The sequence below is a fragment of the Cimex lectularius genome, unplaced genomic scaffold (assembly GCF_000648675.2).
Source record: "Cimex lectularius strain Harlan isolate CLEC.00 unplaced genomic scaffold, Clec_2.1 scaffold55, whole genome shotgun sequence".
Taxonomy (NCBI): Eukaryota; Metazoa; Arthropoda; class Insecta; order Hemiptera; family Cimicidae; genus Cimex; species Cimex lectularius.
Window position 1 is genome coordinate 1,359,355 of NW_019392647.1, and position 22,492 is coordinate 1,381,846.

The 22,492-nt window shown below is 32.5% G+C and overlaps 3 protein-coding genes across 5 annotated transcripts in view; 1 reads left to right on the forward strand and 2 right to left on the reverse strand.

The window, feature by feature from the left end:
• Positions 1-944, forward strand: part of LOC106668139 — a 9,908-nt gene extending 8,964 nt beyond the window's left edge. For both annotated transcript variants that reach the window (XM_014396615.2, XM_014396614.2), the window contains exons 9-10: positions 288-371; positions 515-944. In XM_014396615.2, coding sequence (XP_014252101.1) covers positions 288-371; positions 515-702 — 272 coding nt within the window. In that variant the 3' untranslated portion in view covers positions 703-944. The remainder of the gene's footprint in view (positions 1-287; positions 372-514) is intronic.
• A 1,138-nt stretch (positions 945-2,082) lies between these two features.
• On the reverse strand, positions 2,083-13,590 carry LOC106668095 (apoptotic protease-activating factor 1-like). 2 transcript variants are annotated; one of them, XM_014396522.2, is made up of 20 exons: positions 13,279-13,590; positions 10,944-11,171; positions 10,741-10,881; positions 10,535-10,677; positions 10,056-10,324; positions 9,861-9,975; positions 9,664-9,796; positions 9,427-9,603; positions 9,126-9,371; positions 6,818-6,999; positions 6,636-6,762; positions 6,415-6,568; positions 5,964-6,151; positions 5,723-5,906; positions 5,442-5,664; positions 5,194-5,380; positions 4,871-5,131; positions 4,673-4,795; positions 4,353-4,577; positions 2,083-3,297 (listed from the first exon to the last, which is right to left on the reverse strand). In XM_014396522.2, the coding sequence occupies exons 1-20, from the start codon at positions 13,408-13,410 to the stop codon at positions 3,025-3,027; spliced, it is 3,711 nt and encodes a 1,236-aa protein (XP_014252008.1). In that variant the 5' UTR covers positions 13,411-13,590; the 3' UTR covers positions 2,083-3,024. The 2 variants fall into 2 exon arrangements, with proteins under 2 accessions (XP_014252008.1, XP_014252007.1); XM_014396521.2 differs by having other exon boundaries at positions 9,664-9,799; positions 13,279-13,589.
• Positions 13,591-15,854: 2,264 nt separating this feature from the next.
• Positions 15,855-21,784, reverse strand: LOC106668096. The gene is made up of 14 exons (XM_014396524.2): positions 21,509-21,784; positions 21,245-21,453; positions 21,051-21,189; positions 20,690-20,991; positions 19,933-20,146; positions 19,650-19,859; positions 19,375-19,587; positions 18,770-19,196; positions 18,496-18,678; positions 18,364-18,437; positions 18,103-18,173; positions 16,727-16,755; positions 16,445-16,653; positions 15,855-16,384 (listed from the first exon to the last, which is right to left on the reverse strand). The coding sequence occupies exons 1-14, from the start codon at positions 21,695-21,697 to the stop codon at positions 15,977-15,979; spliced, it is 2,877 nt and encodes a 958-aa protein (XP_014252010.1). The 5' UTR covers positions 21,698-21,784; the 3' UTR covers positions 15,855-15,976.
• Between the last annotated feature and the right edge of the window lie 708 nt (positions 21,785-22,492).

Genomic DNA, 22,492 nt, shown 5'->3' on the forward strand with positions numbered 1-22,492 from the left:
ATTACAATTAATTAAGGTTTTTAGTTGAGATGAAAAAAAGTTAATGGCACGAGCGGGATTCGAACCCACGATCTTCGGCTAGATACGCCGCTGCTCTACCACTTGAGCTATCATGACCTCACATCGAATCCCGTTCGTGCCATTAACTTTTTTTCATCTCAACTAAAAACCTTAATTAATTGTACTGTATTAATTGGTCAAGCGGACTACGAAATTAGTGAATTTAATGTTGAAAACATTGATCAATAATTATACAGAAACAGCTTTTATTAGTGTTAATGTTGTAGATTCTGTGAGCGAATCATCAGTTGAGGACATCGAGGAAATTTTAGACTCAGAGGATGAAAGAAAAATTGACGAGGATCACTTAGGTTGGTAAATAAAAAAAGCTTATTGTTTCAATTTTTCTATTAAATATTAGAAGTTAGATGTACACTAACTGCACAGGTTTGATGGTCAACCTTAACTTTTATTTGCCTATTTATTTATATGATTGTACAATTTCACTTTTAAGGAGCTGAATATTGCCAATTGGTTTATTATTGCCGGCTCTGCAAAAAGTACCTACAGGGAGACTCGGTGAAGGAGAAAGCCTTACAAATACACTGTCGATCAAGGTTCCACATTCAGAATTTTCAACGTGTCAAAAGCGCAAAACCTGAACGGAGAGCTTTATCCCAAATTCAAGAAGTAAGCCATTGATTACCATTAGGCCATCAATGCAGTTCTACGAGCAGATGCTGGAATTAGCTTGTCTTCTTTAGAAAACCAAAAGCAATGGCAGGGCCAATATGACATGAATTTTAGCCTGGACAAGGATTTAGACAACCTTATTAGCGAGGAAAACTTAAGAACTCAACCAACAAAGAAAACAAAAGATAGCTTTAGCTATTGTATTAATTTATTACTTTTTTAAAAAAGAAAATCTATTGTATTTTAAAAAGAAAACAGTTAATAAACTGAATTTTTACAAAAATAAATAAATAAATAATGCCTTTAATTCAAAGAGCTTGATAAAGTGTTTTATTTTTATGATTTCAAAATTCAAAAATAATCCATAGATTTTTTTGGTAATTTTCAATTTAGACTAATTTTAAGAAAATTTATTGAGAGATGCAGTTGTGATCAGTTTCCTACATTTTACACCTTCACTGTGTATGCTCTGTTCTTCTATTAATTTTAATGCCTATTTAAAAGTGTAGTTTCTGACTGCTTTTATTACTAATTTTCTAATAAGGCCAAAAATAAAGGGGCAACTAAAAAAGTTCTGTTCAAATTTTTCAATGATTTTGTTTCTTGTTCTTTAATTCTGTGTTGCTGTTTTCATTATAATTGATAAACATGATTGTACATTCAGTATTTTGAATGCCTTTAATGAAAAAAGTTTGAAAAATTAAGGTGTTCACTTGTACAAAAGGCGCAAACAGATCTCTCTCGTCAACAGCAAGAATCCACGAGGCCAATCCTACAAAAACTGCTCAGCTGAGTACACTTTCTTATCTTCAGATTGAATTTACTGACAAGTAGGAAGATATCTGAAAATAGACCATTCTCTCGTTTTCAATGTGTTGTCAATTACGAGTTCGTTCCAGGATGTTTTGCCTGTCAATTCTAAGCTTTATTCATTAGAATTGCAAGATTTGTGGAACATAATGGAACAAAAAGCTTAAAAGTTTCAACCCCTGGCCATATCGAGCATCTTCTATATACCACATAATCCTGAGTCTTGACCTTGCTCTCTCAGACTGCCTGTAACAGCAACTCATCACCCAATATTTATGAGCTAAAATTCCATAACGTAAAATATAATAAATGTTAACACTTAAAATGTACTTTTTTCTTCTTTTTTTTACACATCCTAATAGGAGTTAAAATTCAATAAATAAGAAAAGTACAATATATATAATAAAATATATTACAGAAAATTATAAATTACAATCATCTACCAAAACATGGTAACAATAGGCATATTTTTTTGTGTAAAACTAAATATCTAATAAAAAATCTATAAGAGAACATACAAAATTACACATTCAAAATTTTTAAAAAAATCAAGTTAAAGAAATAAAGTATAAAAATCTTGTATAACAATTTTTTTACAAATCACTAATGTTGATATAAATTACATTTAAAAAACATAAAAAATGTTTGTTCCCCCCTATAAGGACGGATTAAACTAGAATCACATTCTCAAATTTTTTAAAAATACACCATTAAATCAACTGGTCAAATGTCACAAATTTGTTTGGCTTTAATAACTATATTTATTAAAAATTTAAAAAACGTAAATTTAAAAAAAATTTTAATTGAGCAAATTTATATGGATAAACTGTGATAATTTATCAATTAAAATAATATGTTAAAAAAATACTCTAGCAAACTATTAAAGAAATTAAAACATTGCACAGCAAGCCTTAGGACTTATTTATTCAAATGCTTTTTTAATTAATGAAACATTTAACACATTTAGTGCACATGCTATGCCATAATAGACCACCTGGCACTTTTTTTCACTTTTTCATAATGTGCTGTGTTCGTTCAGCATTTTTCTTTTGACTACTTGCTCCGATCAAATCCTGGTAGAAGTTATTGTTTTCTGTCTATCTTTGGAATTCGAACGAAAATATTAATTTTTACCCTATTAATTCCTCCCTCCCCCCAGCAAATTAGTTCAATAATTTTTTAATATTAAGTCCTAAAATCTTTGAAATCGTAAAATATTTTTATAAATTGGGTCCCCTGGTAACATTTTGGAGATTGCATCGCTCATTGAGGGTACTTATTATAGAATCAAAAAGGATCAACTTACTACAAAATTAAAAGCAAAGTAGTTACTACAAAAAGACAATAACAAACTTAATATAAAAACAAAAAAAGCAATAAAGAATGTTAAATATTTAAATTTAAAATAAGTCAAAAATTTAAAAAAAATTTAAAATTTAAATATTGATTAGTTGATTTTTTTTGCTGATGTCTTTAAATAAATATTTATAAAATGTCTTATTAATTAAAACTACATTCCTTTTATGGTGTGTCATTGAAATCAACAAGCTGCAACATGTGCAACGTACCGCTTTTATCAATTGCAGCAAAAGAGTCGTTGAACGCTATGAGACTAGATAATTGAACTGCAGCAGATGCCAATGGTCCGTTTGGAGATGCGATGAAGATACAGGGTTGATTCGTTGATATGCAAGCAATTCTGCTGTCTGTCACTGCGAGGCTGTTATAAGAATGGCACCTCATGAAATTTGGCAGTTCGTAAACATGAGGGCTCAAGCATAATATGTCTACAACCTGAAAAAAAAAAATATATATTTTATCAATTATATAGATAAAACATAAAGACGACTCTTGATAATTCTAAACCCAAGGAACCAAAAATAATTCGAAATATCAAGAAGAAAAAAAGTTAAGTTGTACCCTTGAATCTTGTTGCTTTAAATTAACACACTTTAATTACGCACCAACTAATTTTTCCCATTTTTTCATAAAAATCCTGTTTTTTATATATTTATTCCTTTTGCAACTTTTAATTCTTTATCCAAATAGAAAATTTCCTGCTATTAAGTTATTAATATTGGTATTTTAAATTATTAACATCATGTGTAAATACCGCAGTGCTCACATAGAAGAATAGAACGGTGATTTTAGGCAAAAAATATCTTTTATCTGTACACAAAATGAGTATAATAATTATAGTAAACTCAGCTCAAACCATGCTGAATAAAAAATAAATAATAATTTCAAGTGATAAAAACAAAATAATCAATTTATAACCACACTATAACACTCAAGTATATAAAGTGCACCAAGTGGAAACCATCAAAAACCAGATTTGTAACGAAAACTGATAAAAACTATGAAATCTGCAATTTGTCCACAGCAATCCAAATAGCATATTGAAAGGGTAACTTGACAGAACTACCCTCCAGTATTCCTTGACATTCACCTTTGATTGTTTGAAGCAAGCAAGAAGTTATTTTTGTTCCAATGTGACTTGTTTCCAAAGTGACCAGTGCTGAGAACAATTGACGAAACACTGACTACCGAACATTACAAACTAGAGAAAATTCTAAAAAACTTTAGGCTGTAAGAAACTAAACTATGTGAGGAAATTTAGAGGAATATTGCAAAGAACAAGTTCAAATTATAAAGAGAGGAAGCGGCTCCATTTCAATTAATAGAATACTTTTTCTCCCCTTGTTACAAAAATATTTTGTATTATTGTATCAAAATACTCAGAATTTTTTTTATTTAAAAAGGTGACTTCTGAGGAGTTCGTACCAAAAGAAATTCAAATTCAAGTTTCAAATTAACAAGTTTTGAGTCGACAGTAATAAATTACTTACAAGTAGTTGCCTTCTAGAAACTAAGGCCAGTATCTGTCCATCCGGTGAGAATGAGGCCAGATCACAGTTTATGCTGTATTTCCAAATTTCTTCATCAGTCGATGATTTACGTAGCGAAATTTTCATATCTTGAGATATAAGAATTAAGCTTTTTCCTTCGTGTATAGCAATTAGTTTTGCATCTTCTAACACGTATAAAGAGTTGCAAGTGCCTAGGTCCCAAACCTGGAAAACGACAAAAATTTTACAATAAATTAATTTGATTAAAATATGATTACTACATCATGCTAGGAATTTTCAATTAAAATTTTCAAACATACCTGAACTGAATCTTTCGTTGAGAAAATTATTTCCCCAGTACAGGTCAAATAACAAGAAGTTATACCTTTAACATCTTTGCCAAATATATACATCTTATGTGGAGTTTTAGTTATATCTAAAACCTTAAAAAATAAAATAAATTAATTAAAAAATTGGTGTAATAACTAAAAGTCAAAAGATAAATGTAAAAAGTTTACCATAAGATGATCCTGAGTGGTAGAAGCAGCAACCAGGCGTTTATCTTCATGTTGAAATAATTTCAATATGGTCGTTGGACATGTGAATTTGAAATCATCAAGTTTACAAACTTCTTGCAACTTTGTGTTAATTAAGCACACTTCACCCCAGCTGGTCGAGTAAACGATATGAATTTCATCTTCTACCGGACATGTTGATGCTAAATTATTCACTGGGTCCTTTGCAGTATAACAATATTTTGTTCTGTTATCACATACGACCTAAATGTTAAAAATAAATTAACAATAACATTCTCATATCGTTGCTAAATGTTAACATTCACCTTTATCTTAACTGCCTTTTCAACTTTGGTAACGATGGGAAAGTTCTGTGATGAAGGCCAGAATATTTTGGATATTGGAACATCCACAATTTCAATTGGTTTTATCTCTACTCTATTGTCTGAAAATGCAGTCAATAGCATCCCTTTCTTCACAGCGATGGCTGTAATTTTTTCTATATTGCTCCCACTGGAAAAAAAATTGTGTTTTATTTAATTTATTTTATTTAATAATGTTTTGAGTGTGTTACCTTATGAACTGCAATGTGCAACCGGTGTCACTGTCGAGGATCAATATGTCATTTTTTTCTGTCACAAGAGCAATATGGTGACCGATGTGAAAGAGTGAATACTTGGCACCTTGCTCTTCTATTTTTTTCTCAAAGTGATGTTTTTCAAAAGCGGCGATTGTCTGATCACCCCAAAAATCCACCCTGTCCCTTGAGACAGTCACCAGGCCACCCATTGTTCCATCTGTTATTTAATTTTAAAAAATTATTTGGAAAAAAAATTACAAATGGTCGAAACGTACTGTGAAGAATGGAAAGTCCAATGGTAGGATGATTAATCGGTGTTTTCACACTTAAGTCGTCCAAGCTGATGATATGTACGCCTGAGTCACCACCAGCGATTATGAACTGGCCGTCTCCACTGAATTCACACACCCGTAATCCCGGAAATTCAAATGTTTCGAAATGGCGATAATTATTGTATAACTACAACAACAATTATTGAAATCAAGAAAAATAAAGTATTCTAAAATCATGAATTACATGAAGTTCAGTAGATTTTTCACTGTCGTTGCAACAAATGGCAGATATTTTATTGTAGTAGTGAGCAACCCATATAGCTGGTCTTGGGAACTCAATTTCTTTGATAGCATCAACACCTTTGGTGACAGAAGGCCAAAAGTCATAGTAAGACAACTGAGTCCTTTCAGGCGACAAATCATAGTTTTCCTCTATGCATTAAAAACAACCAAAAAACAACTTTTAAATCACACATCAAAAGAGCTTAAATAATGAACTATTAATTCATCTGAGGATTAATTACTTTAGATACAAAACACCTTCACTAAAATTTATATTAACTAATCATCAAAGCATTATCTTATAAAAGAATAACAACTTACAAATGCCTAGAGGTAGCTAAACAAAAGGAATGCTACTTAATAATATATAACAAATCAAACGGAAATAAAAATTTTATCCATTAAAAACGAACCTATGTTTTTGTCTAATTCCAGGTTCCACACTCTTATTGTTTTATCTTTGGAGCAGGAGAAAAGCCTGGTTTGTTCATTGTTTGTTGTGATGTATGTAATGTCACCCAAGTGGCCCACAAAATTCCTCAGCCGGATGCATTTCATATTCCAGAGCTAATGGAAAAATACCGACAGTCAAATAATAAGAATTTAATAATTATACATTAATGATGCTGATTACCTCTAGATATCCTCCTTTCATGGCAATAACAATGTGGGTACTGTGTGCAAAACAGACAGCGGTTACCTTTTTATCCCTCATGTTTATCACTCGAGGAATCCAATCCCCCTTTTCAATTTGATGATGTCTAAAATGATGCAAGGATGATGTCAAGTTTAAAGAGAAAACTATTTTCAACTTACGGAAACTCTATATAACATTTTTTATCTGTCTTATTTCTCTTCTTGGCTAAAACCTTTCCCATTTTGTGGACATAACTATCAGGCGATTCCTGTAAGGCAAGCTGTGCTATGTCCATTCCTTTGTGGATGGCAGGACCGTACTGTTCAATGAATTCTTTCAAAGCTTTGATCTCCATTTTGTTCTGTAACACTATCACTTATGAAATATAAACTATAAGAAATATGGCAAAATATTCCCAAGAAGTGTTCTAAGAACTCGCCCCTGTTGTACATGGAAAATTAAAATCTAACATACAGTTTTAAACAAGATCACTGTTTTCATTAGAATCAGTTTAAGTAATTTATGATATTGGGTTGTCCGGAAAATAATGCAGGATTTTAAGTTTTCATTAAAAAAAATCTATATAAAATATTCTGTTTACGTTTACAGGATTACTCATTTGTANTTTTGATTAAAGAACATTGCTTTAAAGTAACTAGTTTCTTTTTTTTTGTTTAATACCAAAATCCTGCATTATTTTCCGGACAACCCAATATATTTAATCAATTATGACACATACAAACATACAGGGCATTATTCACATTTAACAAAGCTTTTTGTCGTTTTGACAAGAATTTTATGAATATCTCCCACTTCTTTATGGAGGGGAGAAAACTTGTGACTAAAAATTAATAAAAAATAAGCTTCAAAAGGATCAACAATTGGACTCAGCCACCCAACTACACATGAATCATAAGATTTTCGTTACTTGCCATATATTGGGCAACTATCAAAAAATGAGAAGGATTTAGAGTAGCTTTTAGAGTGCAGTTCACTTAATCCTCTCAAAACCTAAAAACAAGGTTGACAACTTGTCAAAAAATGGGATTTACAAACTTACTTGTAATGATTGTGATATTTAATGTATAGGTCAAATATCACAAGAGTTAAAGTTAAAGAACACTTGCCTATTGAACAAATTTTCTGAATTGAAAGGACTTTCTAAATGAAACAAAACACAGTTTCAATAAAAATACAACAGTGTTACACAGTTTCAACAAAGGAGGGAGCTAGATTGACTTGACAAATTTGACAAAAAAAAAAAATTTTACAACCTGTGAGTAAGAAAATAGTTTACTAAATTAATAGTTAATAATTATAGTAATAGTTAATAGTTATAGTAAGAGTTTAATAGTTTACTAAAGGTGAAAAAAGAAAAACACAAAAAAATGTGTACTTTCGAGGGGCTACTGCATCTAAAGTTTAAAAGTTATTGACATAAAAGGATATCTTCACGCATATCAATTTGGCAACTCTAAAAATACTCCCCCTTTACATGCCACCTAAATTATCACCATGCCTCGTGGAAGCCATTTACTCTTACATGAGATAGCATCTGAACCAGTCTTTGGATTTGGACAAAATAAACTTTTTATTTTTTTTGGTGTTGTCCTTTTTCTTTGCATAGATGAAAATTATTCTCTTAATTTGTATGCCTTTTTGAAAGTAGAATTACTTAATATGCTTAATTATTATTTTTTAAATATAAATCTACCTTCATAAAGGCCTAAAAAAAAAAATTAAAGTTTATTTAGCCACTTAGGGTATTAGCTAATGCTTAATAGTGGAAATAAAACATTGGAACTTTTTAAGTCAATTTTTTATGTTGTCGAGAAGTGAAAATGCCAAAATTGAAAAAAAAAAAAATTAAACTCAATCCAATTTGGAAATGACCAAAGGCACTTTCAGATGCAAAGAGTTGATGCCTCTATCAATGGAGGAAGCAAGGGAAGCAAAAGAAAATGTAATTACATATCTCAAATCAGCACCGACAACAAAATTTCATGGGGCTTACTGCAGAGCCCCCTACAGTAGCAAGATATCACCACATATATGACTCCAACGGCTATAGACAATTCAGGATTCGGAAAATAAAAATATTTCATATGCTAACATTATAGCGGGGGCAATACGGGCCCACCAATGTCAACAAGTTCTAAGCTCTTCAACAATGCTCAGGATAAATATTTTGTAAAAGCCTTTCTTGACAATGAATTTGGTATAGCCTGTAATCTCTGTGTCAGATTTTGGTTTCAACAAGACCTTCATTTGAGATGAGTTGAGAAATGCTTTTGGCACCGGTGGCAGTGAGTGAACATAATGGTGTTCAAATTGTAATGTACATGACATAAAAGTGTGGATTATGCATGGTCAATGTGAAAATTTTTTAAAAATCAAAATTACAAAAAAACGGCCATAGTAGCCATAAAGGTCATAAAAATTCAACCATCATCATAATACAATTTTACTTATGATATAGTATATTACCATTCCATTTTCAATCTGGTCACTGTAACGACTGAAGTCTAATATTAAGTCAAAAGGTTCCACTGCCTGCAGCTTAGCTTCTAGAAATTCTAGATCAGTGTAAATTAATGTAAAATGCTGCTTGAGGTCTGCTGCCATGAGATGATAGCCAAGGTAGTAGTAGATGTAGTTGTCATTCTTTGGTAGTTTTGACGTCCAGTCAGGGAAATGGAATTTGTAACTTTCTAGCAGATTCCTGTGATATGACTAAAAAAAGTTTGATAAAACAAAACAACAATTGTATATCGAAAAAAGTCATTACCTTGATTGTATCCTGAGGTAGAACAGTCCTGAGATAGTCAAGGAACAGGTCATGAACACCGTAAACGTAACTGGATAGCGTTTTATTCCAATATCTACCCAAAAGTGATTTTTTAACAAACTCTGTCATTATATTTTCTGCTCTTATTTTGCTAATTCCCCAAACTGTTGCTAAAACCTGAGAAAGAAATTCAGGTAATTATTGTTATTCCTGAACTCCTGAATAATTATGTTGTACCTCTGGCCGAAGGTTTACATCCTCTCGGAATACCACAAAATGATAAAAACATTTTTTCAACCTGTCTGAAAGATTTTCTACAGCCAAGCTGATAGCTTTATTTATATACTGGTACGAGTATTCATTTAGATTCCTTCTAAAATAATAAAAACCTACATTTCACTATTATTTTTTAATACTTCAAATCAAGTTATTACCTATTAGTTTGCAATATATTTATATAGTGTGACCATCTTTCAGAAGAATCTGTTCTTAAGTCTTCCTGATGGTCGGCCAATTCTGCACTGATCACAGCAACATTGATTGGTAGGCCTACAAATAATTTTCAATGATATAACACTGTTAAAACAGACATTAAAACATTTTAATTAATAAGTAATAAAATAACATACCTTTACACAACTTGAGAATAGTTCTGACTGGAACATTGGGCAAATCATCCTTCCTTACATTTAGACTCATGGCAAACAATTGAAGGCTTTCTGCCTGTGTAAAGTGATCAGGGACTTTTATAAAATTGCTTATTGATCTATTGTCTTTAATGACGTTCATGTCCCGCGTTGTAATGATGAAGTTGACACCAACATCCAAAAACTTAACTACATCCTCACTATGTACATCATCTAGTATAATCAGACAGTTTGGTTTTGTTTCTAAGTATCTGTAATTAAAAGAAAATTCTTTTACTCGGGCTATTTAATCAGTAGTTGGAAATATAACCTTGAGACTCAAACAGGAAATCTCACAAATAGTGGTTTCTCTAACCACAACTTTTCGCACATAATAATCTTTGTATTAGTCAAATGGTTATCTATTCTACTTTAGTGCCAAAATTAGTTTGTGAAGTGAAGCTAAAATAAAATTACAATACCGTTGCCTGAGTTGGATTAAAGCAATTTTTGAATTTGCAGAAAGATCTGGGTCATGTTCTTTCAGTCTTACATTTAATTCTTCTTGAAGAGATCTAATTTTATCTTTGCCATCAGATCCTACCATCACCCAATAAACACCGTCCTGTACAAAACAAATGATCAAATAAACAGTTTATGAATTAAAATAACTTTTCAATAATTTTACTGAGAAATGGCTCAATAGTGATGAATCATAGAGAGCTTCTGTTGCAAGGCTGCTCTTTCCACATCCTATCAAACCATGGAGGACCAAAAACCTCCGGTCTGATTTGGCCAAGCTTACTATGCTACTCCTGACTTTTGTCAGCTGTGGGAAATATTAAGTTTTAACAATACATATTTGGCGAATTAAAAAAAACAACAACTCACAATTTCAGTCCTTGACACATTTCTTTCTGGCAATACCGGAACACCTCCAACACTTAAAACATCCCTTACATAACTGCTATTCTTGTTTTGTTTAAAAAGATCGTAAAGCCAGTAGTAGTCCTTGTGCAAAAAATCCTTGAACTTATTTAACAAATCTCTCTGCTTCACTGTGTCAGACTGGTGTTGAATTATCGAGAGCATTGTCTGGATCTTGAGATTCAAATTGTTCTGAAAAGGCAACAATGAGCTTGATCAAATTTATTAAAGTTGAATTTGCATTTGTTTAAGGCTTGACATGGCGACTCATTAATGCTAGCATACCGGGTTCGAACCTAGGCTGTCCTCAATTTAAACCTGAAGTAATTTGAAATATACTTAAAAAACAACTTTGTTCATCACTATAAATAACATCGTCCATCCCAACAACTTTCAAAACATCAAGAAAATAAATTATGCCTGCTACTATGCTGAATTCACCCGCATTTAATTTATAACACTTTTACTTGAAAATGAGCCATTTTTTTGTCACAATAATTATGATTTATTACAATCTGATATCAAAATTTGCTCTTGACAGAGACCTCTTGACTACACTATATTGTTACTTTGCATAATATGTAGTATGAAATATATTTTATTGTTAATATACTTTTAAAAGTGTATTTTCATTAACTGTTAAATAAATATTTTAACATTTCCATTCCTTTGTTCCTTACTATGGTTAATCATTCTTATACAATCAAATGTTCCAAGTGTTTTTATGAATGAAGAAAGAACTTTATTTATAAAAAGAACGAAATTTCATAAGTAAGCATAACAGTCAAAAAACAGTTCTTATACAAAATAATCTGCTGGTGATGGTGGTGGTGGGAGGGAAATTCACTTGAACAGAAGATATGTACATTAAGAAATAATATAAAAAAAGTACGAGTCCCAGTATAGAATTAAAAATTAAACTGCTCCTCAAGCTCTCCGCCGGACTCCAGTGTCCTTTTTGCATAACCAAAAGGTCTGCATTAAGTTTTGTGATCAAATATGCTGTAACTCTGTCACTCTTACCACAAAAAGGACCCAAAACTCTGAAAGAATGGGAGCGAAAAATAAAAGAGGTCCTCCTTCGTGCAGGAGTTACACAATTAGCAACATTCAACACTTCTCTCAGAGGGAATTAAGTTTGAAGAAACAGAATAAATTATCAGGGAAATTTTCGATTATTGATTAAGTAGAAAAATGCTAATAAAAAATGATCGAATTCCTTTTAGAGCACAAATCTATTGGACTGGCCAATTTGGTACAACTTTCAAAATGCCTGGCTTAATACAAAAGTAGAGAATTTAGAGAAACATTTTCTATGTTGTTAAAGAAAACAAAACATTATTAAAATCATGGGCTATTGAATTAAGCGCATAACATTAATCACTTCAACCCCGTCCTGAGGAATATTGAGTACTCTGGAGTGTGTAATGTCTGGAGAAAAAAGTAAGTTATTAGCTAGAATGGAATGGGTTCAAATCTACCCCTACGAATATCTGGAATATTGGAAGAGTGAATGTGTCCAGATCTCATCAGTGCTTGATGTATATATACAACATATTGCATGTTTAGTGTCTGTTCTGCAGTTGACAACCTGAGGTACAAACAAGAAGATTTTAAGATATCGACATATATGCATGTGAAAGCATTAGCCAGATTGAGATGCTCACATGGCTACAGTTTAAAACAAAATACGGTCAAAGACAAGAGAGAAAAAAAGGGAAGCACGCAGAGGGCCAGCAATGACCTCGGCTGCTTGTCAGCCCATATGCTCCCAATTATTACATTACTTCACCGTAATTTTAGGAAGTCTGTAGTCATGCAATGAGAGGGTCCTGCTCAAATATGAAAGATGGAGTTTTAAAGCGTAAAAGAATAAAAGGTCAGTTGTCTCTAAATAAAGGGTGTAGTTGGGTGAAAAAATACAGATTAAATAATTACATGAAAAACAAAAAAAAAAGCTGATAACCCCAAACCTGGGGAGCATACTACCATCAAGCGATACACTGACCTAAAAACCTAAAACTTAACTATTTTTTTAATTTACTTTGTATATTTTGAAACGCTTTATTTTTTTCAAGCATCAAATTATTTTTAAACATTTCTTTCAGAGAAGAGGGGTTGATTGCATTCAAAATAGTTTAAAAAATCATTTATCCATTTCTGTTCTGGGTAGAGATCAGAGCGTGTCCCTTTGTTCTTAGTATTTGAATTATGTTAACGCATACGTTTATATATTTTTTATTTAATTTAATTTATTTATTTTAAATAATGGCATAAGATTCTAATTTGGCCATCTCACCATCGCAGTTATCTTATTAACTTCATCCTGGTCGAGTTCCCCAATGAGGGTTTCAATGGCATCGTAGTAGAGATCTTTTTCGAATTTTTCCCTTTGCTCCCTGAGTACATTGAGATCAACTTGTAAGTCCATTTCCGATGCGAAAAGCTCCACCGTTCGCTAAACACTGGGCTTAAAGCGGTGAAACGAGAGATCGACAAATTTCAGAGATACGCCGGCGTAGTGAAAACCCATAAACGTCTCTAACTCTCTATCTCACCACCTCTTCTCTTCTAAGCTGTGGACCTTTCCAGAAAGACTAGAGATGATTGAACTCTGCGAAGGTTTTTTGGTTGTCTCTAGTAATCAACTGGAATGGTGACATCACTGATACGTCTCCAGTTACCATTAATTTTTATTACTCAATAACTAATTTTAATTAAGATAAAAAAACGGTATTATAAATTATTCTACCAGTTTAAATGTACTTATTGGTGAATTTAGGAGTCGTAAATCCCTTTTTTTAACTAATTTAATAAAGTGGCAAAGACATTATAAAAATTTATGTAATATAATATATACAATAAAATTTTACATATAAAAATACAATAAGCATTATAAATTAGGTCACTTATAATTGAATAAATATAATTGAAAGCTAAAGAAATTTCACATGAAGACAATTAATTATATTAATTAATACTATGAAATATCCATTTACGTTTTTGTAGTCTATTGAACAAGTTACTTGTTTTAATAAATTAATTATTCTTTCTAAGGTCTTGGTTGAGATAAAAATGGCAAAAAGAGAGAAAATTCGAACAGTTGTAGGTTTAGGTGGAGAGTTGGTGTCAGAGAGGATTGAAGTAACAATAGCTCAAGTAGTAGAGTAGCAGTGTATTTTACCAAAGATCGTGGGTTCGAATACCGCTCGTGACACTGACTTTTTATCTACACCAAGACCTTAGAAAATGGGGTACAGGCCTACCTAGGCTTTTAACCCCTCGGGTCCTGGTCACCCGCCCTGCTATAAGACCTTAGAAAGAATAGTTAATTTACTGAATTATGAAATATATAGTACTAACAATTATTTTGTACACTATTATAAATAAATAAAATATGTAATTAATATATAATAGCTCCATGTGAACCACATAATTTAAGGGTGCTATTCGTTAACTAAACATAGAGAGTGTGAAGGAATGATACCTGATATTTTTCTATTATACATATTTTATAAAATTTATTATATTTATTAAAACAACTCTTTTGTTTAGTTTCTTCCAAGAATCAGAACAGGAGTCCTAGATACTCACTGCTGGGCTTAAGCACAATTATCATATCAAGTGGCATTCCTACATACTTTCTATATGGCTGAATTTACCTGGATGTTGATAGCCCCTGGAGCTCAGCGGTTGGACAGGTAAGACCAAGGTCTGACCCTAGACTGCCAACACCTGTATGGGCTGTATGGGTGCCTGCTAGTAATTTATTGGAAACCCACAAAAGTTGGAATTGTTGGTGAGCTGCAAGAAGTGAGAAGAAATTACCAAAAAAATCTGGTTTCTGAGGCAAAACTTAGATTAAAATTTAATCGGGCCAATAGCCAAGGAGAATCTATGAGATTGTTTAATTAGGTTAAGATTAGGTTAGGAATTAGTTTAATTAATGTTCAATTTAAGAGTTTATATAAGAATAGTAAATTGGTTTAGCTTCTATTTTATGATGTGAGGAGATGAAAAATTGTGAGAAGTGGAAAGTAATCAAGGGTCTGTTTAGGGATACCAAATTTTATGGCAATCTAAGGTTTTTTTTTTCTAAACTTTTGATGGAATTGATATGTTTTATTAGGTAGGCTCCAGGCTATGGAAGAGTATTCCAGATGGGGTCTTACATAAGAACAGTAAGTATTTTAAGTAAAGTAATATATACATTTCCTTAGAAAGTTGATGGACGTTGCCAAGAGCTTGGAAGGAATTCTTGGTTTGTGAGAAATAGGATTTTCTAATTAAAATTTAATACAATTTACTATTGACTACGGCAATGAAATCTAATTTCAGCATTTCAAAACACTAAGCATATAAAACAGAAAGGTTTTTTTTTTTATTATTTTTTTTATTGAAGGTGATGGCATCTATTAATATTCAATTGCATATGATTGGTCAGACACCAGTCTCATAAGGAATTGTAAGTCGGACTGTAAGCTGAGACAATCGTCTAGAGTTTACATTGTGTTGTAAAGCTTGAGGACATCTGCAAACATCATGCAAACGAAATTACAATGTTTACTGGAAGATTTAATGTGATTTGTGTATATGTTGAAGAGAGAGATGACCACATTGGGGTATATCTGGGGTGAATGGAATTTTATTTGAGAAGTAGTTAATAGATAATTAACTAATAGTTAGCATATTGCTTACTTAATAAACAAGAAAAATAGGTCAGTAATAATTAGCTACAATTTGTTTGAGTTTAATAATCAATGGGATAGAAAAATAGTTCGTTTTTCACAATGATTTTAATTGGCATGGATTAGTAATAATTAGTAACAGTTTTTTTGTTGTTTACTTAATAGACAATTTAAAAAATAGGTCTGGTGAATTTAAGTCATGTACCTTTAATAATCAACAACCAAGATTTTATCAATAATAAAATTGAAGGAGGAAATGAAAATAAGTGTGAGATGAATTAGAAATTATTATATTAGAAGGCTGATAAGTTAAGGGAATTGGTTGTTGCCCTTGGACATTTCAGTTGCATATGTATCATCAGCATCATCATATGATGGTGTGTCTGCCGTATGGAGGATATCTTCATAAATTATCGATTCCCTTGATGATCCTAGTGTAAGGCTTGTCATGGATTTTTTGAGCATAACATCAGGGAAGAGGTAAGGCGGAGGGATGAATTTGTCCCCAGCATCCATCCACTCAAGTTTAGAGCTATCTTTGAGCACATCAATCATCTCATCGAGCATCGGCTTGACAAGAGGTTTGTACAGCTCATTGCCAGGACGAGGTTGGATCGATTCCAAAAGCAAGCTGTTACGGTCTTTCTTATTCTGGTAAATTTGATGGGCAATTTTTGTCACCTTCTGCTCTGCAATATCCAAATCATCTGTTGATATCTAAAAACAACATTCTAAATTAATGAAATTTTTAATCAAAACAGATTCACTCTGTCATACAGCCATCATAAATAAGCAATTGTCATGAGCGGTCATATACTGCTGCCTTGTACTCATAATCTTCTGTATCAAATCTTCTACACTTTTCTCAGTTGTGATATTTCTTTTTGTCACACTTTTAATTTTTTTGGAATCCACTTGTATGTTTTGATCAGAGACTCTTTCAGACGAGTCGTCATACCACCAAATGTTCTTGATGCAGAATGCACCTTGAAAAATCGAAGGCCGTTATTAATTATACGTTTATTATCACCAAGTCATTGCTACAATTTTGGCAAATACCATAAAATGCAGTAGCCTTTCGGTAGGATCTGTGAAAATAATTCATTTAACAAACATTTCTAATATAAACAACTGAGAATGAACTATTTTAAAAAATCAAGTAAAAAATAACCAATTATTGATTTATATAATCTCAAATCTGCACTTGCTTGTACATACGTATTACACACATGTACAGAATCGAGCCTATCATTTCTTGCATTCCACCGGCAATCCCAGTTTTTTAATTTACACAAATTATTGGCACGCCTCGAGAATCACTGCTCCAGGTGTTGGCAGACTGGGATCAGATCGCAGTCTTATCCGTCCAGCCACTAGTGGCCAAGGTTAGATCTCCAAGGGTTACCAACAGCCAGGTCATTTCAGCCCCCAACACAATCATTTCCTAAATCCAAACCCATTCACACTCTTATTAACTCTTAAATACATTCTTTCTTATTTACATACCATTCACTCAGAGTGGTGGAGTACTCATATAATTAACCTAATTGAGGGGCTACTCAATATTCCACCATCAGCCTTCTTACACTACATGTTCACGACAGTAAATACATTCGTCTCAACTCATGCTAGGGTACACAACAATATTAGCACTATATACAATAAAACAACCGTGTTTCCTCTAAAAAAAATCAGAAATAGGGGACCCAAATATTCTCTGTCTTATTCAAACAAAATTCTCATATCAGGTGGCATTCCTACGTGCTTTCTCTGTATGGAGCCAAGGAATTACACCCTTCAATTAGGTGGGACACACTGAACAACCTTTCTCTGCATGCTGTACACATACAAGGGCTATAGTCCAAATGTAAGGGTCTGTATGTTAACCTCACAGCTTATACAATTTATGTCCTCTGGTGGCCACCTATCGATAGTGCTCCTGATGTGCAGAAGTTCTCTAGTGATCTGGTCCCCGACCCTTTACTTGCTTTTAATCATGTTTTTATTGCATTTGTAGCGTCAGAGGGCTAGATCAAGGTTGTTAAGCCCAGAGGTTGGCCCTACACAGAACTGGGTACCAAGAAAACAACTACTGTTTTGTTGAGAATGCTCTAGTTCATTTGTATCTTTTCAACACAAGATCACAATGAGAGTGTCGACAGAGGACCTACCCCGGATAACAGTAATTGCACTGAGGGAATTGGAGTGGACAATGTAAGCAGAGCCACCATCGTCTTGAATCTCCTCAAGTGTGTACCAGACTACGTACTGTGTATACGCTATTGTGCAGTGGGAGTGCTTAAGAAGTAGCAATAATTATAACGATTTTATTTAATATTTAAAATTATCTGGACATTTATTTTTATCAAGTCAATAATATACATTTAGACATACATAATTATAATAAATATGAAATAACTAATTTAGAAAAATACCTGATAGAATTAAGGCTCTCGTCTAAACTGGCTGTGGGATCTGTTGAAATACTCTCTCTATCCATCATTCTCTTAAAATTAAAATAAATTTTTGTCAAATAAATATCAAATTTAGCATATAAAGTTAATAAAAGCTAATATTGGCATAATATTTATTTTAAACAAAACATTTTATTAACCATATTTATATTATCATTTGGAGAACATAATTTGATGATTGCTGACAAAACAGTTGTGTTTTCACTTTTACATAAAACTTACTGAATAGTCCATGGATGGTTCTTTTAAAGTTGGCTGTCTTGAAGAAAACCTCGTATGGCGCTTGGTTAATTCACCTGCAAAAAGTAATCATGTCCATAAATAATCATTTCAAGATTAACAAAAAGCCCTTACTATCGTTATTTATAGAAACGAAAGCCTTATGCAAATCCTTCAGCCTCTTTTCATGAATATCAACTGAGGTTGGCATGGTGAGAAGGCATGTCGGTTCTAACCCGTGCCATTTGAGTTCGTAAGCCTGCTGAAGGTTTACACCAAGCAGGCATATTTTGCCATCATCAGTCAGTTCATCAAAACCTTTATAAATTGAAAAAAATTAATGTTTGATATTGTTTAAAATGATCTGAATATAAGACAATTAAACCAACTCAACTTGCAATCAACTTACACAAACCAAAGCTGCATCCAAGGCTGTGAAACACGAATATGAACTTTCCTTCTTTCCAAAGTTTGTTAAATTGTGTTGTAGTAGCATGATGGTATAGGGAGGGGTAGTTTGTATCATTAAAATCTATTTCTTCTTCGATATCAGTTTCATCCTCGAATTCAATTTCCTCCTTGCTGGATTGGCTCATATTGATGTCACGTATATTCAGCAAGTTATCACATTTCCTTGGCAGTTCTGATATAGAAAAGTCGAACCGACTTTTGCTCCGCCGTTTCATACAGTCAAAAGGAAGCAGTGGTAATCGTGGATTGAAGATGCTCTTAGATGCCAGTTTATCATCTCGGACAAACATTGCTGTTTGGTTTGAGGGCCTAGGTTTTGTCTTTACAACTACAACAGGCGTTCGATGAAGCTTCAACACTTTAACCTGACAATTTTATTGACTTTCAGACATATAAAAATTTTAAGTCATAAATTAGCCAATTTGTAGAATAGAATTTGGGTATGCCAAGAAGTCAATTTAACAAATTATGAGAATATCTTTTGCAAAAACGATTTCCTACTAATTGTTATATAAGCATACAAATATAAGAATAAATAATTACATATTCTCCATGTTTTTCAACCAAGTTATTAATAATCGTTTCGATACCGCTTCCAGGTGGGCCGACAAGGGCCAAGACAGCCGAATTGCAATTTATCTGTACCAGATCTTCCCCAAGGGGTGGTGGTTCGATGTGGTTGTACAACAGACTGTAAGTGTGATTTTTTATTGCTTCATTGAAAAGGTTGTTGCCGTACATACAGCGAGCGTTCACCTGGATAGTTTTTTTTTACAAGTTTACATATTTCTATTGTGAATAAGAAAAATAACAAATACCCTTTCTGGAATGCCGATCTTTTCCTTGTTGATCTTTTCAATCTTAGGACACAGGTAGATCAAGTGTCTGTATATGTCAGGCACGTTCATTATTTCATTTCCATGAATGACAAGCTCTTTCAGCTCGGTCATTTTTTCTATGTCATTCAAAACCTGAATCATGCTAAGGTAATTGTTAGAAGCGATTAACTTCTTAAGTCTTGCTGTACTCTGAAAGATGTATCCCATTTTTAAATTATTATTAATCTAAAAAAATATATATTTTATTTATAAGTGATGTTACAATGAAACTCAAAGATTCTAGTCTATTCGAATCCATGTTGAGTTCTTCGAGTGTTATGACTGTTTTGAACGGTAAATAATTTTCAGTGTGTGTGACATCTTGCGTTTCTCCTATTATTTGATTGTGAGACAAATCTAACTCGACGAGCGGTATTCCAAACAAATTTTGTACAGTGGTGATCAAATTGTTCGACAAATTCAAATATTTTAAATACCTGAAGAATAAAAATTTATTATGTACACTTTGAAATTTCATTATCTTCCTATATTCATCCAGTTTGTAGTAAGGAAAATGTAAGTCATCCTCACTCATAGCTATTATGCAAAATTATTATAAATGAGACTTAATTTTCATAATGCTGAAAAATGTTGGAACTGATTCAGACTTAAAGAAATTTGAAACTGTCTATTACAAACTTAATTTTCAATTTGTAGACATCTTTAAGATTGTTTTGCGCTGATGATGACCACGAAATAGGAAAAAAGCTTGGCATATTTATTTTTTCATTCAGACCTTAAGAAGATCCAGATTATTACATATAACATTAACATTACTATACATCTAACACTTGAAGCATTATTTCATAAAACAGCATAAAACAATACAATTAAGTAAATGCAATTATACAATATTGGCTTCATTATTTATTCCAATTAATAATTAAAAAACAAAAACTTCTAAAAAGCCAAAATTAAAATTCTAACATATGTTTTGATAAAATTAAGTTTTTAACTTTACTTTTTTCCATGACACTTACTTCATATTTCTCAAGCCTTCGTTGATCTCTGTGATTTGATTGTTCGACAGGTTCAAATGTTTGACAGACCAGTATGGTGTGAAGTCAGGGATCTCTGTGAACCGGTTAAACGAGAGGTTGACATAAGTGAGGAACCAAGGGGCCGGCTTGATGTTGAAAGTGCTGAGCATATTGAACGAGGCATCGATCAGCATGAGATACGGGACATGCTGCAAAGGAGTTAAATCTTGGATGACGTTATGGGACAGATCGATGTACTGAAGGTACTTGTATTTCGCAAGGAGGCTCACATCAGCAATATTCTACAAAATTGATCGATTGAGATAATTTTGAAGGAAAATTGAAAAAATCTACAGCTTACTTTGTTAGGGAGCTGGAGCTTGGTCAAAGCATAGGAAACTGTATTTGGCACTCGGTCTAAATTGGTAAGCCCTGTAGCCATAATTAGGCCGCTTAGACCTCCAAGCAGCTCTTTATTTTGCAGTTTAAGATCGCTGTATCTGATTCAAATACTCAAGTTATAAAAATATATATTCACTTAGGAAAACAATTTACTTGAATATCCTTTTAATTGGATGTAGATTTTCTGCCCAAGGCTTCTCGTAATGCATAAAAGGGAACCATCCTAGGTCATGCGTTAAATCAAACTCATCATAAGGCAAGAAACGGAAATCAGTCTGGTCGGCAAACAAATCATCAAACGGGGTCTTTTCCATTGGAGCAATGAACTCACCATCATAATACAAGTCAAACCTCGTTTGTTCCTGGTTATGTAAAAATATTAACAAAATAAAAAATATTTCACTATCGCAAATTTACTTCGCTTTCTTCTTCCTCTTCCTCCATTTTTACTTCTGGCTTGGAACCCTCAAGTAGCTCCTCGATTGTACGATTGTAGCCAAGTGTTCTGAGTAGCCGTTGTCTCAACCTTTCCTTCGTGTCCTCAGATGGTGAGGCGTATGAACCACCATACCCATACATACTTGGACGAGACAAAAAAACCGACATCTTTGTAATTTCTAACTCACAAAACAACACAAGATACTAAGTTAAATATGAAAATTTATAAATACAACATATGAAACACATAGCTTTATATTAATTATAAAGCTTTTTAACCAACTGATGAGCTTGTTTTTTAATAAATGGAAAAATATTTCTTATTTTTACTTGTGTGATATTTCTATATTAACTACAATCAAAATATACCTGAATTTGTAGAACAGTGAATCCTGCTGGATTAGTCTGGTAGATTTATTTTGTAGACCCAAATTATCAGTCCAGCCTCAATAATTCTGCAATTTGTTTTATAAATAATTTAAATCGTCTATCATCTAATGTACAAGTCGTTATCAAAACTAGACTTGCCTTTCAACAGTTTGATCGTCCAACATTAAATTAAAACAGACTAGGATGATAAAAATGCAAATAATTTATAACTAATTTTTATTTATTGTAGTAATAATTTGTCATTGTTAACATTGTTACATGTTTAAAACGTGTAAAAACAAGTTTTGTGTTTAGTTTGATAGAATCGCCTTGTTTTTAATTTTTCTTGGCTCCTAGGACCTAGAAAAGATGCTGAGACCCATGTTTGATATTTTTTGACCTAGTATCACCAAAAGTTTCATTAAAATATGGAGTAATGCTATTTTTCCAGCAAATGCCGTTGATATTTAAAATTTGTCCAAGTTCTCGAGCTTTATACCTCTCATCATCCTGCCATTACAGTCTACACTGGTTGAATCTATATTGACGAGGCATAAGAACTAGCTGATAGCACAAAATGATTCAAACAAAAAT

Excerpts from the sequence above, each read along its gene's own strand:
- LOC106668095 (XM_014396521.2), bottom strand. The coding sequence starts at position 13,410 with ATGGACTTACAAGTTGATCTCAATGTACTCAGGGAGCAAAGGGAAAAA. Across the intron at positions 9,604-9,663 it reads ATGTAAACCTTCGGCCAGAG|GTTTTAGCAACAGTTTGGGG; the intron begins GTACAACATAAT and ends TTTCTTTCTCAG. Across the intron at positions 9,372-9,426 it reads TACCTCAGGATACAATCAAG|TCATATCACAGGAATCTGCT; the intron begins GTAATGACTTTT and ends AACTTTTTTTAG.
- LOC106668096 (XM_014396524.2), bottom strand. The coding sequence starts at position 21,697 with ATGTCGGTTTTTTTGTCTCGTCCAAGTATGTATGGGTATGGTGGTTCA. Across the intron at positions 19,588-19,649 it reads AGATCGGCATTCCAGAAAGG|GTGAACGCTCGCTGTATGTA; the intron begins GTATTTGTTATT and ends AAAACTATCCAG. Across the intron at positions 18,438-18,495 it reads CGTTTCTATAAATAACGATA|GTGAATTAACCAAGCGCCAT; the intron begins GTAAGGGCTTTT and ends TACTTTTTGCAG.